General features: G+C 30.9%; 1 protein-coding gene across 1 annotated transcript; it reads right to left on the bottom strand.

The window, feature by feature from the left end:
* Positions 1–6,426: 6,426 nt before the first annotated feature.
* LOC110627904 (nicotianamine aminotransferase 1) lies at positions 6,427–10,475 on the bottom strand. The gene is made up of 7 exons (XM_021774290.2): positions 10,088–10,475; positions 8,656–8,995; positions 7,727–7,945; positions 7,583–7,642; positions 7,302–7,457; positions 7,123–7,216; positions 6,427–7,007 (listed from the first exon to the last, which is right to left on the bottom strand). The coding sequence occupies exons 1-7, from the start codon at positions 10,360–10,362 to the stop codon at positions 6,889–6,891; spliced, it is 1,263 nt and encodes a 420-aa protein (XP_021629982.1). The 5' UTR covers positions 10,363–10,475; the 3' UTR covers positions 6,427–6,888.
* Between the last annotated feature and the right edge of the window lie 6,808 nt (positions 10,476–17,283).

A 17,283-nucleotide genomic window follows, 5' to 3' on the forward strand; every position in this document is an offset into this window, starting at 1 on the left:
CCATCAGCTCCAGCGCGGATCTTCGCCATGACTCAGCAGGAGGCTAACACATCGAACCCGATGGGATCAGGTAATCTCACTCTGGTATGTTCTGGTGTGTCTGTTTCATGAACCCTGATGTTTCTCTTTTCTTTGTTTGCTTGTGAGCCCTTGTGAGGATGGGTTGATAGCTTATGGGTTAGAGTATCCCCTTGGGGTCAGTACACCCAAGTGTGATCCATCTGTGGCAGAGTCAGTCTGCCGGTATAGTCAGAGTATGTGTTGTGAGTAGATGCCTTCCAGCTGACCTAGCGGTTCTAGATTTGACTGTTTGACGTCATTCTAGGGTTGGATTGGTTCTTCTACTAGTGGTACTACCTAGTCTGCAGAGACAAGGTAGTCAGGTTCAGAGGTCAGGATGGATCAGAGGTAGTCCTTAGAGGGGACAGAATAGGGATACCTAGAGGTTCAGTATCAACCCTATAGGCTCGTAGGTTGTTCAGGGAAAGTTGTCAGGGGTTCTAGCTCTTGAGAAAGAGTATAGCAGTCAGGTTAGGGAGCCCGCCTCAGTGCCCATTGTTAGAGAGTTTAGATGTTTCCCCAGATGAGTTCCCAGGGCTACCACCTGTCAGGGAGATAGAGTTTAAAATAGAAGTAATGCATGAAATTGGACCAATCTCTATCCCTCCCCACAGGATGGTATCAACAGAGTTAAAAGAGTTGTAAGGATCAGTTGCAAGAGTTGGTAGACAAGGGTTCCCATCTAACTGAGCACTTCGCCTTGGGGTGTTCCAGTGTTGTTATGAGGATGAAGGATGGATCCCTAGGACTTTGTATCGACTATAAGTCGTTGAACGAAGTCACTACCCAGAACAAGTATTTGTTACCTTGGATCGACGATCTATTTTAAACCAGCTAGCAGGAGCTGGTTGCCTTTCCAAGATAGATCTGAAGTCTAGGTACCATCAGTTAAGATCAAGGAAGAAGATGTACTGAGAACAGTGTTTAGAACCAGATATGGGCACTATGAGTTTCTAGGAGTGTCGTTCGGGTCAATGAACGCCCCTACGGCATTCATGGATCTTATAAGCAGAGTTTTAGTCGGTTTCTGGATCACTCCGTTATTGTCTTCATTGACGGTATCTCGGCGAGTTCCAGAAATGCAGAAGAGTATGCCCATCATCTGAAATCAGGATTGCAGATCTTGAGAGAACATGGCTTGGATGCCTAGTTCTCCAATGCGAGTTCTGGTCGAGGAGCATATCCTTCTTGGGTCATGTGTGTCGGAGAAAAGAAAAGTGAAGTAGACCTGAGAAAGTTGAAGGTGTAGCTAACTAGCCCAGGCCCCTTGTAGTGACTAAGATCAAGAGCTTTTTGGGTTGGGCAGGTTACCTAATGGAGGTTCATCTAGAACTTCTCTAGAGTTGCCGCTCCTATGACCAGATGGATCAAGAAGAACCAGAGGGTGTGTGGTCTACTCAGAGTGATGAGGGCTTTGAAAAGCCAAAGGAAATGTTGATGTCAGCACCAGTGGTAGCTCTGTCTGCCAGTGATGGAGATTTCACAGTGTCCTGTGATGCGTCCCGTGTGGGACTAGGTTGTGTGTTAATGCGAGTGGTAGAATGATTGCTTATGCTTCTAGGTAGCTGAAGAAGCATGAGTTGAATCATCTTACACACAATCCAGAGATGGCAATGGTAATACTTGCACTCAAGATGTGGAGGCAATACCTGTATAAGGTATGTGGACAGATCCTTACAGATCGAAAGAGCTTGCAATACATCTTGAGTCAAGGGAGAAGAACAGGAGGTATAGGAGATGGGTAAAAACTGCGTGGTATTCGCGACTTCAAGGTTCGGTATATTCGGCTGAGGCAGATATTTCGGTAGATGCCCTCAACCAGAAACCACTTGGCAGCTTACCCCATCCCTTAGTACAGTAAGAAGAAGGCCAATAGTCAGAAAATGAAGAGAATCAGAACTGCTGTGAGTCAGCAGGAGAGTTATGAAGTTGTCCGCAAGAGGCATGTAGAGTTTCAGAAGGGAAGAAGAGTTTTGTCAGAGTGCGCAGCGGAAGCGTGTTGAGGTTCTCGAGGAAGTTGAGGGTTGCTGGAGGTGTCTCTTAAAGAGAGGGTGATTCGTTATGGGCAGAAAGGTAAATTAGCTCTCAGATACATTGGACCCTTTGGAATCCTGCAAAGGATTTGGGAATGTATCCCACGAGTCAGATTTACCTACTTCAAAGGAAGAGCTTCATCCGTTTTTCCATGTTTCCACGGTATATGAGTTCGTGTCGGGTCCGAGTGAGGTTCTTAAAGGAACCAGAGGTGGGGACCGTAGAGGATCTCACCTATGTTGAACAGTTAGTACGGACCGCAGACACACAAGTTAGAAAGTGTGGAAACAGGGAAATCCCGATGGTGAAAGTCCCTTAGAATCACCTTAAGATGAAAAGTGCACCAGGGAGACCGAGAGTTTATACTCCAGCAATGACCGTGTCTCTCTTTTAGAAGAGAGGTTTTTAGGTTTTGCTTGCTTGTTGCTTGCTTGTTGATGTATGCTTGATACATGTTTGATGTTTGAACATTCGAGGACGAATGTTCTTAAAGGGGGGAAGAATGTAATACCCGGCTAGATTCCGGCATCGGAATCCCTACCTTCCGGCGGAATCTCCGTTGGAATATGGAATGTTGATGATGCCAGAGTCTTCTAGAGGGGTAAAATGTGTTTTCTAAAATGATTTTTTTTACTGATTTCATGGTTTTAAATGAAAAAGATTTGAGTTTTGAAAAAAAGAAAAGACTAAGGAGGTTTTTGCCAGGTTCGGCCGCCGAAAGTGAAGTTCGGCCGCCGAACATGAGTTGGTTTTGGGAGTGCTTTTGGCCTCCGAAAGCTATGTTTGAACAAACCAGGTTCGGCCGCCGAACCTCAAGTTCGGCCGCCGAACATGGGGGTGTTTTGCATGCACGTTAGGCCGCCGAAGGAGGTTTGGCTGGCCACCTATAAAAGCCCCTCAGACCGAAAATGGGCGAGTTTTCTCCCCATTCTCGAGCTCAGGTGTGTTCATGTCCTCCTCTAGTCGTTTTCTTGCTTTTTCTTCAAATCCTTCACGTTTTATAAGCTATATGGTTGTTTTGAAGAGTTTTAAAGCTTGGATCAAGGTTTGGAGAGCTTGGAGACTTTAAGAGTTTGGGTTCTCCACATCTCAAGTTTTGGGTCGCACCAACCCTTGATCTTCAAGAGGTAAGTGTGGATCTATGCTTTTCTTTACATTTCATGAAGTTTTAAGATGGTTTTGATGGGTAGATATGCATGTTAGGGTTTATGTGGGTTTTATGCCCAATGTATGATAATGTATGTTCAAGTGATGTTTGTGTTGGGGTTTAAGTTAGTTTTCAAGCCCCTTGAGCATATGGGAGAGAGTATGCATGATTGGGAGAGAGTATGTGAGGTTTGGTTTTTTTTGATGGTTTTGGCCTATGTGGGTCATAAACTATCTATGTATGCTTTAGATGTTGTTTTTGGGAGTTTAAGCTTGTTTGAGCTCCCTTGTGCATGGTTGAGGATGTATGCATGTGTTTGAGAAGTTGGATGCTTGTTTTGGGGTGTTTGGAAGGTTTGGGAGGCTTGAAATGCACCTAGGCTGAGTTCTGGATGAACTCAGGTTCGGCCGCCGAAGGTGGTTTCGGCCGCCGAACCTGCCTGAGGATGCAGGGATTGGCCGCCTAACCTTGCCCCCGAAAGTTGAGTTTTGGCTTGAAAGCAGACTTTCGGCCGCCGAAGGTAATGTTCGGCCGCCGAAAGTGCCTGACTTTCGTCTCTGGAGAGAAGGTTCGGCCGCCGAAGGTGCCCCCGAACCTGCCTGACTTTCGTCTCTGTCTGGGACTTTCGGCCGCCGAAAGTGCCCTGTCCAGCCTTTTCTTGGGTGTTTTCTATGCATGCTTCTATGATGTTTTAGGGGGGTTTTTGGGTAGTCTTTTATGAGTTGTTTAGAGTATGTTTAGCACATCACTGGAGTCCACCTGTGTAGGATCGGACCCGAGGAACCGAGGTGTTTAGCAGTGTCAGCCTTTTCAGAGTCGGCCCTGAGCTAGTCACAGGTGAGTGGAACTAACCCTTATGTTTTAAAAATTAAACGAATGTTTTAGCATGATCCATGCATCATAAAATGCCATGAAATATATAATAGGTTGTGCTGCACTAGTACTCACGAATATGATGCATTGCATATTATGTTATTGATGTGGATGAATGTTGAATGATCCTCTAGCCCTCACCATGATAGTATATGATAATGATGATGATGATATGATATGAGATGAAAAGACCAGGTCGTCCCTGGTACTATGTTTATGCAAGCGAACACTAGGTGAGGCCTAATCGCCCCTGGTGTAGTCGGACATGTTATGATATGAGTTATGTAAGCGAGCACTAGGTGAGGCCTAATCGCCCCTGGTGTAGTTGGACATGTTATGATATGTAGAGGGCTAGTGGTGACAAATTCATCCTTGATGTGATATGTTTGTGCTGTGGCGCATTTCATGAAAGCATATGTTAAAAATGAATTGTTTTCTTTATGGTTTCTGCTCACTGGGCTTTTTAGCTCACCCCTCTCCCCTAACCCCAGGTTTGCAGGGTCAGAGATAGTCAGGAGATCAGCAGGTTACGTCCATGGTCGTGTTTTTGTAATAGAATAGTAGTGGACATGATGTAATATAAGATTATGTATTGTTGTAAAAAGAGTTGTATTGCAATATGACCTTATGTTATATGTTCAGAGTTATAGTATTGTGCTTGGCCCGAGTTGGATAATCCCTTTGTACATGAGTTTTACTTTATGTTGTTTCATGTGATGGACCGAGTTTGACATAGGGTATGCTGACCCTAGGGGTTCTATGAGTTCAGTCATAGTGCATACACAGGTCAAACGGGTTAAAGAAAAAGTTTACAGTTTTATGTTTTAAAGTTTATGCTTATGTTGGATCATGTTTGGGATTATACCAGCTGTACAGGATGCATAGTAGGCTTGCTACGGGTCCCGGCGACCTTATGCCGATCTGGATCCTAGCGCCGGTAGCGGTCCGGATTTTCGGGTCGTTACATTATCTTTATTCCAAATAAATGTGGAATTCAATACACCCGTAGCATACACAAACTCACAGCAAAGAAGAATGTAACATGGTCTTTAAAAGAATAGAATCCCCATAACCATTCAACATCATAGCAACCTATACAGGCTCATTACTCATCTTTTGTAGACGAAACCCACTTTGACTCTATTGTCTATATGACAACTTACACCAAATTAACTTTAATTAATTAAAATTATTACTTTCAAAATTAAGTTAATTGAAAATATTAATATTACATGGAACTTGAAAATTTAAGATCGAGGAGATTATATGAAAATTTAATAGTAATATTAATAGTTTAAATAAAATAAATTAGCCACCCAATTGTTATAATATAAAGTTTTTCTCTCTCTATATATTTTTTAGATTATAAATAAATTATATTTTCATTACGATAAAATGCTTAATACTTTAATATTACTTAAAAGTCATATTATAATCAAAACTAGCTAATTGCTATATATACATAATTGATTATAAATACAATTATATTTCAAATATATAAAAAAAATTTACATGAATTAAAAATTTTATGTTAAGTAATATATTTATAAATATTAATTTACATTACATTTTTAATACATAGAATTTAAACACAATGTTTCTAAGTTATTCCTCTTTCTATGTTGTACGTTTCTAATTTAATTATATTAAATTTTTATTTTTAATTTTTGAGGAAAATATGAATATCTAATTTTTTGGCTAATTATCTCAATAAAATTTTATAAAAAAACTTCACAATTAATTTTAAGAATTATGAATTTTTTAGCTAATTTCAGTATATTTTATAAAATTTTATTTGTAATTATGATAGAAGTTAAATTCAAGCCGGACTAAGAATTTTTAAATTTTATAGACTCTAAAATAATTTAAATAATAGAAAATAATAAAAATATAAAAAATAAAAATAGTGAAGCATATATTTGATAAAGAAGTAATATTTGGATATTTAAGTTATACACAAGTTATAGGGCTGTCCACTCAATTAAATCGAATTGAAAAAATTAAAAATAAAATTTTAAAAATATTAGAAATCAAATCAAATCGATTATTGAAATATAACCAAATTGAATCAAATCGATAAAAATCAATTCAGTTCAGTTCGATTATATCAAAATTAAAATTCGCAAATTTAATACGTTTGAACTTAAGCTACTGACTAGATTGAGTAAAGGAGGAGAAAAGAGATTGGATTTAATTAGACTGTTGGCTGGATTGGGTAAGAATTAGTATAATAGTATATAATAAAATCAGTTAGTTCGATTAATCGGTTATTTAACACGTTTAAATCGAATCGAATCGAAAATCAAATAATCTGAAAAATAAAAATATTAATCGAATTAAACCGAACGTTCCGACTAATCGAACCGCTAAATTGAAATTATTCGATTTAAGTTCAATTTCTCGATTTGAACTAAGATATGCTCTCCCTAATAAGCTATTCTAATGGAAGATGGATGTTCTGGTTTGTAATGCCAAACCGAACAATCTAATTATTTTTTTTTTTTTTACTAAATTTTTGAGTTTCAATGGTATATCATCTAAAAACTACATATAATACAAGGACTTGAGACATCTAATGACACTTCAACTTTAAGGTTTAGAGTAAACTACTTTATCTGAGATCAAACACGGAAGTTGTTGATCTCCAAGCACTTCCCTTCCCCTCTCAGGGAGACCTTTATACATTGGCTAACTAGGGAACTTGACATCCTAAAACCATACTGCAGTTGAGCCACACGATCAACGACACTATTGATCCCTCCAGCTTCATTTCCTTATTGCTTCTTGGCATGCCTTTCACAGAATGACTTCATCCTTCCAAGGCCATCTTCAAGGGATGAGGGCTCGATGGCGAAAGTTATGCGAAGCCAATTCTTCAATCCTACAGCAATCCCTGTATCAACACAAATACCTTCTATAGTTATACTTTATAAAGTTTAAGTATTAATTGGAAAACAACTTGATTCACTCGGCTAATTAAGAAACTCTATGCTCTTCACATGTCTTACCAGGTAGAACTATGACGGATTCCTCTTTAGCCAGCTTGAGACAGAAGTCCATATCATCCTTGATGTCCTCCAATAGTGACAAATTCAGTTTCGCCTGTGATAAAATTTTTAAATTTTATAATCATCTCCTTCATTTTCTCCAGAAAAAAAAAATGTAACTACTATGCGATGCTCCTCACCATTACAAACATAGAACCTTCTGGCTTCATTGGGCAAGTAATGTAAGGGTTTTGCTGAATTCTGTCATAGCATTTGTCTACTGCCTCTCTCAGTAAGTTAACAATTTTCAGAAAGAAATCCTTCTTCGTGTTCTCGAGGATCTCAGGAATTGCACCCTGATACATATATATGCTCAAGACTTGTTATAATTTCAAGATAAGCCCACATGAACACTGAGCTAAAAGCCAATGTTGTCTCAAGTTCAAAAAGATTTACCACTAATTTCTCATGAATCACAAACCTGAATGAAGGTTGCAGGGTCAGCGGAGAGATTGAGACAGCTAACTATTGAGTCAATAACCTGAAAATAAACACAAACTGATGAAGTTATACCAAGAAGACAATGACATAATTTATTCTGAAAAGGAGTAGAGAAGAAGCCAACCCCAGATTTTTGAAGGATTCCATTGGGATCAGCAGCAACAAGCCAACCAATTCTCCAGCCAGGAACAATCCATCTCTTAGAGATAGATCCAAGTGAAAGCACAGGCACAATTGACCCAAAACTTCCCATTTGCACATAGGGGGTTCTCCCAAATGTGAGATGTGCATAAACCTCATCAGCAATAACCATAATTCCAATCTTTCTAGCTGTCTCTGCAATCTAATTTTCAATAAATCAACTGAGATATATCGTCCTATCAATGACATTTAATGCTGTAATAAATGTTATGAGGTGCATAATTTTATTATTTTAAATTAATAAAAAAAATACATTAAAATTGGAAAAAAAAATCACTGTTATAAGAATTGAACAATAACGAATGGAATTTATTTTCTTATATATTTTACTTAATGTTAAATTTCACTTACTTTTATTAATAATTTCAATTATAAATGCTTTAATCACCTTATAATATTCTTAATTGTAAATAAATTATATATTATATATGATACCTTCTTAAAAATTGATCAGTACAATGAAATTTTGGTCTTTTCAATTTTTGATTCTGATTTTTATAAAAAAAATTAAGTCGCAAAAATTATAATTTTTTTTTTATAATTTTTATCTATTTTATTTTTTTACACGAATTATAACTTTTTTGTTAATTTTTCAATTATATTCATTTTACATAGTGGACCAATTATATCATGGTGCAATACAAATGCAAGTAGATTCCATCTAATTTTTTATATAGAGATTCTTGCCTGTACTTTAAATTTACGGTGAATAAGATCTAGCCAAAATTTACCCTATTAGATAGATCCCGCATATTTGTATCTTAATCTATGGTTATCAACCTAGCTAGCCAATAATTTCCTAAGAATATATGTTAAGCAACACGAAACCTCAAGAAGTAATGAAATACCCACTTGCTTCAAGTGTCCATAGCTGTAGACATTTCCACAAGGATTGCCAGGGTTTATTACAACAATAGCAACAGTGTTGTCATCAGCTAAAGCCTCAACAGCTTCAAGATCAACCTCCCACCCTTTCCCTGGTAAAAGATCAAAGTGGCGAACCTCAAGATTAGATATAGCAGCCACAGCTTCATAGTATGGGAAACCTGGTCTTGGAACCAAAATGTTAGCCCCAGGTCGACCAAGAACTGTTAATGTCACTTCAATAGCTTGTGTGCACCCAAGTGTAACAAAAACATCATCTGGTGATAACTTGAATGGAAGGTCACGATTAAGATGATCTGCAATAGCCCTGTTAAAGTTTCAAATACATAAAGATATCTCAGAGAAAATTTTCATTAAACTTTGAACATAAATTTTCAAATACATAAAGTTTCAAATGAGATAAGCGCTCCATTCATTTCTAAAGTATTTATTGATTATAAATTCTCTGATTGAATTAGATAGGAACTTTGAACATCAGATTAATTTTCATTAAACTCATGATGTCCCTTTTATCAGTATCAACTTAAAAAAATACCAAATGATATGCACATCAAGTACGACAAAAGTGGAACGGCGGCTATAACTTTCCAAAATTTTTTTTAATGTAAAATAGTTCCTATTGGATATATATAGGCTATATTTAGACCATGCAGCTCGAGTGCTGGCCAGTTAAATTTAAATTATAAGAAAAATAAGAAAGAAAAATAGATACACCCATAAAAAATAAATAAACCCATCAATTTATTTGAAAAAAATAAAAGAAAAAAAGCTAAGAAAATAATTTATGGAATTCAGAAAAGTGAATATTAAATTATATTAAAATTAAATTTTATAATAATTTATTTTAATTATAAATATAAAGGGGAAAAATAGACAGTTTATATTAAAAAAGCTACTTTAAAAATACTGTCTTCCTTTCTTATAAATATTTTTATACAATGGAAAAGAATAAACATCATTCAAAATCTATTGATTTAATTATATAAACAATATTTTCTATTTTAAAAAAAAGAACTATTTTTATGAAACATAGTACACTGCTTTAAAATTTCCACTGAGTATGGCAGCTCAAAACCTGGTGAATCTCTAGTTATTTTTGTCCTAGTGTCCAGTGCTGCATTCACATAAAAACAAAAGAAAGGACGAGAGCATCATCTGAGAATTGAATAAGACTAGAGAGAACAAAATATCAATACGCAACACAACCCCAATACGCCAGAAAAACCCACCAAAGATTGGCCCAAAAAAAATAATAATAACAAACACTACCAGTTATTGCAAGAAAAATCAAGATGATTCAATGGAGGAGGAGAGAGTAACACAGGACTATTAACGACTCCATTCAAATAAACTTGTAAAGAGAATGAAAATAACAACAACGATGATAAAATAGTGATACCTCCTAGCGGGAAGAATACCAACGGTTGGAGCATAGCAGTTATATTTGGCGGATTTTAAGGCGTCGACGATGGCATCTTCGGCGATACAAGTGGTACGGAAGCAAGGAAAGGCAGAAGGATCGCCGTAACCGAAAGGAATTAGCGGTCTTTGATCTTGTTTGTTGAGATTTGCCATTAAAGTATTGAGAACTCCACGCACTGTTATAGCAGAGGCTGTCATTAGTGCCTTACTGTTATTGGCCTCAAAACCCCATTTCTTTGATCCGTTTTCCATATCTCCTCCTTTTGGTCTCTACTGTCTTTTGGTCTCTACTGCCGTTCAGGCCTTTGGAGTTTCTTTATATGTGGAAAACGAATTAGGAGTGGCATATAGATTTGATAACCTATTTATACGTAGAGAGAGATAGAGGAAGAGATTCTTTGCACATATTTGAGCATATAAGTTATTTTTACACTTATTCAATAAAAAGTTAAAATTTCATATTCATATATAAGTTTTATTGTGTTTTAGATAAAATAAGAGTTAATGATGAAAAAAACTCTTTTTATTTTTTATTTTATTGTAATTATATCTAATATTTTTTTTATCAATTAAAATTTAAATTTTTAAAATTATTCTAATTATACCTCCCATTATTTATTTATGTCATAAAAAAATTAATGGAATTGATACATCATTTATCACATTAATGCATGCCACCCTACCGTGTCATTAAATTTTAAAATTAATTGCTAAAAAAACATGTATTTTACTTTTATTGTAATTCTACCTGTATATTTATTATTTACCAATTAAATTCTATCATTTTAATATCTGTCTATTTATTATTTACTAATTAAATTCTATCATTTTAATATCTGTCTAAATACATCTACGGTTACCGCAGTTGAAAACTTACAAAATTATTAATTCACTCATTTTAATTATTAAATATATTTAAAAATTACTATTTATATTATTATTTAATTTTTTAAAATTTTTTATCAATAATTTCTTAATTTTATTTTAAATAAAATCATTATCAACTAATTTTTCTTAAATTTGTCTAACATACTTACTATTTAGCATTATTTTTAAAATTATCATTAAAAAATAACCTTATTAAATATATTAGTATGAAGTATTAAAAAAATTATATAAAATAATATTTAACATGGTTCAATTAAAATATTAAAAATAATAAAATAAATTTTTAAGATATATTTTTTAATTATTCTTTTAATTCTCAAATATAACACTAATCAACCACTTTTTATTAAATTAGACTAATATTTAAAGTGAATTTTAAAAAATTTAATAATATATGGATTAAAAATTTTATTATCTAGTCTCATTTAATTAAGTGCCTAAAAAAAATATAATTCATCGGAAATTATAAATTCATATTTTCTAAAAAAATATTAATAAAATTGATAATTACTAAAAAAACCTATACTTTTAGTTTTATTGTAATTATACACTAAACTTTTAAATTATTATCAATTTTACTTTGAAATTTACTAATGTGGTATGTTGATATGATATTAACTTGGTGAGTAACGTGATAATTTCATTAATTTTTAATGATACAAGTAACGGCAGATATAATTGGAATAACTTTAAAAAATTAGATTTTAATTGAAAAAAATATAGGGTAAAATTGTAATAAAATTAAAAATAAACTTTTATTTTACCATTAATTTATAAAATAATTTATTTTTTATTATTTAATCTTAATTTAAAATATAAAATATATTAACAAATTTATATATAAAAATTCTTACAATACAAAAAATAATTTTTTTAAAAAAAGTTTTTTTAAAATGATTTAATATTTTTTACTGAAAAAATATTTTTCATGTTTTAAACTTTAAATAAATATGAAAAATATTTTTTAAAAAATATTTTCCTCTAAACAAATCGATCACTGACGTGAAAATGTTAAACTGCCTAAAACAAAAAAAATGCTAAATTTCACAGCTGCCTAAAAAAAACCTAAATCCCTAATTTAAAAATAAAGAATTATGTTGTTTTAGGTGAGGGTGGGTACAATTTCATTATGAAAAGGATAATACACACAAGTGCCTAAAACAAAAAAAAGGCTAAATTTCACAGCTGCTTAAAAAAAAAACCTAAATCCCTAATTTGAAAATAAAGAATTATGTTGTTCTAGGTGAGGGTGGGTACAATTTCATATTCATGTATAAGTTTTACTATGTTTTAGATAAAATAAGAGATAAAATAAGAGTTAATGATAGAAAAAAAAATTTTCTATTTTTTATTTTATTGTAATTATATATAATATTTTTTTATCAATTAAAATTTTAATTTCTAAAATTATTCTAATTATACTTACCATTATTTATTTATGTCGTAAAAAAATTAACCGAATTAATACATCATTTATCATATTAATGCCATGCCACCCACCGTATCATTAAATTTTAGAATTAATTGTTAAAAAAACATGTACTTTACTTGCAACACACATTTATTTTTTACCAATTAAATTCTATCATTTTAATATCTGTTTAAATGCATATACGGTTGGTTACTTGTGCAGTTGAAAACTTATAAAATTATTAATTCACTCTTTTTAACTATTAAATATATTTAAAAATTACTATTTATATTATTATTTAATTTTTTAAAACTTTTTATCAATAATTTTATAATAATAATTTGTTTTGATTTTATTTTAAATAAAATCATTATCAACTAATTTTTCTTAAATTTGTCTAACATACTTACTATTTAGCATTATTTTTAAAATTATCATTAAAAAAATAACCTTAGTAAATATATTAAAATGAAGTATTAAAAAATAATATAAAATAATATTTAACATGGTTGAATTTGAAAATATTAAAAATAATAAAATAATTTTTTAAGATATTATTTTAATTATTCTTTTAATTCTCAAATATAACACTAATCAACCACTTTTTTTTAAATTAGGCTAATATTTAGAGTGAATTTTAAAAATTTAATAATATATATTAAATATTTGGTTGTCTAGTCTGATTTAATTAAGTGCCTAAAAAACATATGTAATTCATCGGAAATTATAAATTCGTATTTTCTAAAAAAATATTAATGAAATTGATACTTATTAAAAAAAACTATACTTTTAGTTTTATTGTAATTATACACTTAACTTTTATTTAAAATTTACTAATGTGGTATGCTGATATGATATTAACTTGGCGAGTGACGTGATAATTTCATTAATTTTTAACGATACAAGTAATGGCAGATATAATTGGAATAACTTTAAAAAATTAGATCTTAATTGAAAAAAAAGTATAGTGTGAAAGTTTAATAAAATTAAAAATAAACTTTTATTTTACCATTAATTTATAAAATAATTTATTTTTTACTATTTAATCTTAAATTAAAATATAAAATATATTAACAAATTTATGTATAAAAATTTTTAAAATACAAAAAAAAATTTTTTTTTAAAAGTTTTTTTAAAATGATTTAATATTTTTTATTAAAAAAACATTTTTCATGTTTTAATCTTTAAATAAATATGAAAAATATTTTTTAAAAAATATTTTCCTCTAAACAAACCAATCACTGACGTGAAAATGTTAAAACTGCCTAAAACAAAAAAAAAAGGCTAAATTTCACAGCTGCCTAAAAAAAAAACCTAAAGGATAATACACACAAGTTATTTTTACACTTATTCAATAAAAAGTTACAATTTCATATTCATATATAGGTTTTATTGTGTTTTAGATAAAATAAGAGTTAATGATAAAAAAAATTTTCTATTTGTTATTTTATTGTAATTATATCTAATATTTTTTTATCAATTAAAATTTAAATTTTTAAAATTATTCTAATTATACCTGCCACTATTTATTTATGTACTATTTATTTATATCGTAAAAAAATTAATGAAATTGACCCATCATTTATCACATTAATGCCATGCCACCCCACCGTGTCATTAAATTTTAGAATTAATTGTTGAAAAAATATGTAATTTATTTTTGTTGCAATTCCACCTGTAAATTTATTTTTTATCAATTAAATTTTATCATTTTAATATCTATCTAAATGCATCTATGGTTACGTGTGCGGTTGAAAACTTATAAAATTATTAATTCACTCTTTTTCATTATTAAATATATTTAAAAATTACTATTTATATTATTATTTAATTTTTAAAAATTTTTTATGAATAATTTTATAATAATAATTTATCTTGATTTTATTTTAAATAAAATCATTATCAACTAATTTTTCTTAAATTTATCTAATATACTTACTATTTAGCATTATTTTTAAAATTATCATTTAAAACGTAACCTTATTAAATATATTAATATGAAGTATTAAAAAAATAATATAAAATAATATTTAACATGGTTGAATTTGAAAATATTAAAAATAATAAAATAATTTTTTAAGATATTTTTTTAATTATTCTTTTAATTCTCAAATATAACACTAATCAACCACTTTTTTTAAATTAGACTAATATTTAGAGTGAATTTTAAAAAATTTAATAATATATATTAAATATTTGATTGTCTAGTCTAATTTAATTAAGTGCCTAAAAAGTATATAAATCATCTGAAATTATAAATTTAATTTCATTTTTTATTTTTTTAAAAAATATTAATAAAATTGATAATTATTAAAAAAATCTATACTTTTAATTTTATTGTAATTATCCACTAAACTTTTAAATTATTATCAATTTTATTTTAAAATTTACTGATGTGGCTGATATTTATTTAGTGAGTGACGTGATAATTTTATTAATTTTTAACAGTACAAGTAAGGTAGGTATAATTGGAACAACTTTAAAAAATTTGATTTTAATTGAAAAAAATATGGGGTGAAATTGTAATAAAATTAAAAAATAGATTTTTTTACTATTAATTTATAAAATAATTTATTTTTTATTATTTAATCTTAATTTAAAATATAAAATATATTAACAAATTTATATATAAAAATTTTAATAAATTTTTTAAAATATAAAAAATAATTTTTTTAAAAAATTTTTTTAAAAAAGATTTAATATTTTTTATTAAAAAATATTTTTCATGTTTTAACTTTAAATAAATATGAAAAATAAAAATATTTTTCTGAAAAACAAACCGATCACTGACGTGAAAATGTTAAACTGCTTAAAACAAAAAAAAGGCTAAATTTCACAGCTGCCTAAAAAAGAAAACCTAAATCTCTAATTTGAAAATAAAGAATTATATTGTTCTAGGAGGTGAGGGTGGGTACAATTTCATTATGAAAAGGATAATACACACAAGTTGCAATGGTTAACAATGATGAACTGTTAGCTGCCATGGATGAACTTGCATATCATATGCACACGTCTGCAAAGCAAGTGTTGATTCCAAACTGCTGAGAAAAAAGACGTTACTCTCACCACTATTAATGGGATATAATTTTTTTTTTTATGTTGATATGAATAATTTTATAAGAAAAGAATTAAATTAGAATTTTATAAAATTATTTATAATTTTATTTTTATATGATAAAAAATTTTTAAATTAAAAAAATTTTAAATTCTTTTATCCCAAATAAGAGTTAAAAAAATTTAATTGAATTGAATTAATAAATAAGATCGTTCGTATCGGTTAAGTTGTTGCAAATTACATATCGTCTAAGTGTACAGTATCTAATGGTTTCTATAAAGAATAGAAATCAAAAAATTTTAGAACAGTTCTAAAGGTTGAGAAGAATAAAAGGTTTTGAGTCCAAGTGTATGACCTATTTGATGTGGTAAAAAAAAGAAGCTAAATATGATCTTTAAATCTGCAAAGTAAAGGAATGTGAAGCGGTTAGAATTCAATAAATTTCTTAAAGAGGGCGAGTGTAAATAGATTACTTGAGTTTAAAAAGAGTATGTAAGAATGTGTATCTTAAACTATAGTATTCTTTACTTTTATAGTATAATAAGATAAGGTTAGTTAGTGACTTTTCTGAAAATTCGGCTAGTATTGACTAGTGGATAAGAGATCCCGTAATTGTAGGTGTAATACAGATTTGCTATATAATATCTTTTAACAGTAACCATATGTCATGAGAGGCTCGATCAGATATATGCGACGAGTTTTCTATAGTTCTGAGTATTAACTATCAATGTTGACCGGGTCTTCTACATTATGAGTGAGACTTGAGTAACCGAGGGTCACGAGTAATTAGGACTTTGCCACATGACTCCGTCGTATGGTGACAACACATAACATATTTTGGGCGATTATTATGTCATATAAGAAGTCCCCTATTGGTCTTTGATTATTCAGATTCGAAGTTTACAACTATTTTCTATGATTTGGGCACATGGCATACCCGAATTGATTCTTCATACTCACGTCTCTTCGCCTGTCCTGGTGATTAATGATGTTTGCCTTGCTTTTCGAGCCATATTTAAACTAGTTGTCAAAACAACAGTATAAATTCTCACTTTCTCCTACAATTACCACTTTTACTCTCAATTGCTCCCTTCTTCTCTAAAAAGGCACAAATGCTAGTTCTCATCTTTTGCATTTTCCAAAGGTAATTCCTTCTTTTATCATCTTCCCTGCTTTAAAGATGAATAGGTCATCTTCGTCTTCTTCGTCTTCTTCTTCCGGTGGTAGCTCAATCTCCAATTCTTTCTCCAGCGGCCCCATCCATGCTTTGGCTCTTATAGTTCCATTGAGAGTGGTCCATGACAACGACACTTTTCTGGTGAATGACATCCCATCTAAACTTACTAAAAGGGACGTAAACTGTCTTTACGACCACTATCAGATTTTTCGAGAGATCTTCTGGATTTACACTCCTAATCCAAATGTTCGTGTTGATAACCAGATCTCTGCTGAAGATACCATCATGGTATATGAGGAACAATTGAAGGTGTTTCTTCTATTTTCAATTGACCCATTTTTCGTTGTAGTCCTCAGGTTTCACAAGTTGTCAATTGTCCAGTTTCATCCAAACAACTAGAGAATTCTTGTGACCTTCCGCTTTATCTACTTTAACAATAATATTGAGCTAAGTGTTATCCTTTTTTTTCAATTATACCAGCTAGGAACCCGCAAGAATGAAGTGTAATACCCGGCTAGACCCCGGCATCGGAATTCCTATTTTTCCGATGGAATCTTGGATGTCGGAACTCTCTAGAAGGGTAGAAACATGTTTTGATAAAATGTTTTCATGTATTTTAAGGTTTTAAGTGAGAAAGAAATT

This window comes from Manihot esculenta, chromosome 12 (genome assembly GCF_001659605.2).
Source record: "Manihot esculenta cultivar AM560-2 chromosome 12, M.esculenta_v8, whole genome shotgun sequence".
Lineage (NCBI taxonomy): Eukaryota > Viridiplantae > Streptophyta > Magnoliopsida > Malpighiales > Euphorbiaceae > Manihot > Manihot esculenta.

What these genes read in the sequence shown, in the direction of transcription:
- LOC110627904 (XM_021774290.2), bottom strand. Translation starts at nt 10,362, where the DNA reads ATGGAAAACGGATCAAAGAAATGGGGTTTTGAGGCCAATAACAGTAAG. An exon ending in GGTATTCTTCCCGCTAGGAG is followed by an intron (nt 8,996 to 10,087) that starts GTATCACTATTT and finishes AAACTTTAACAG; the next exon opens with GGCTATTGCAGATCATCTTA. An exon ending in GAATCCTTCAAAAATCTGGG is followed by an intron (nt 7,643 to 7,726) that starts GTTGGCTTCTTC and finishes GTTTATTTTCAG; the next exon opens with GTTATTGACTCAATAGTTAG.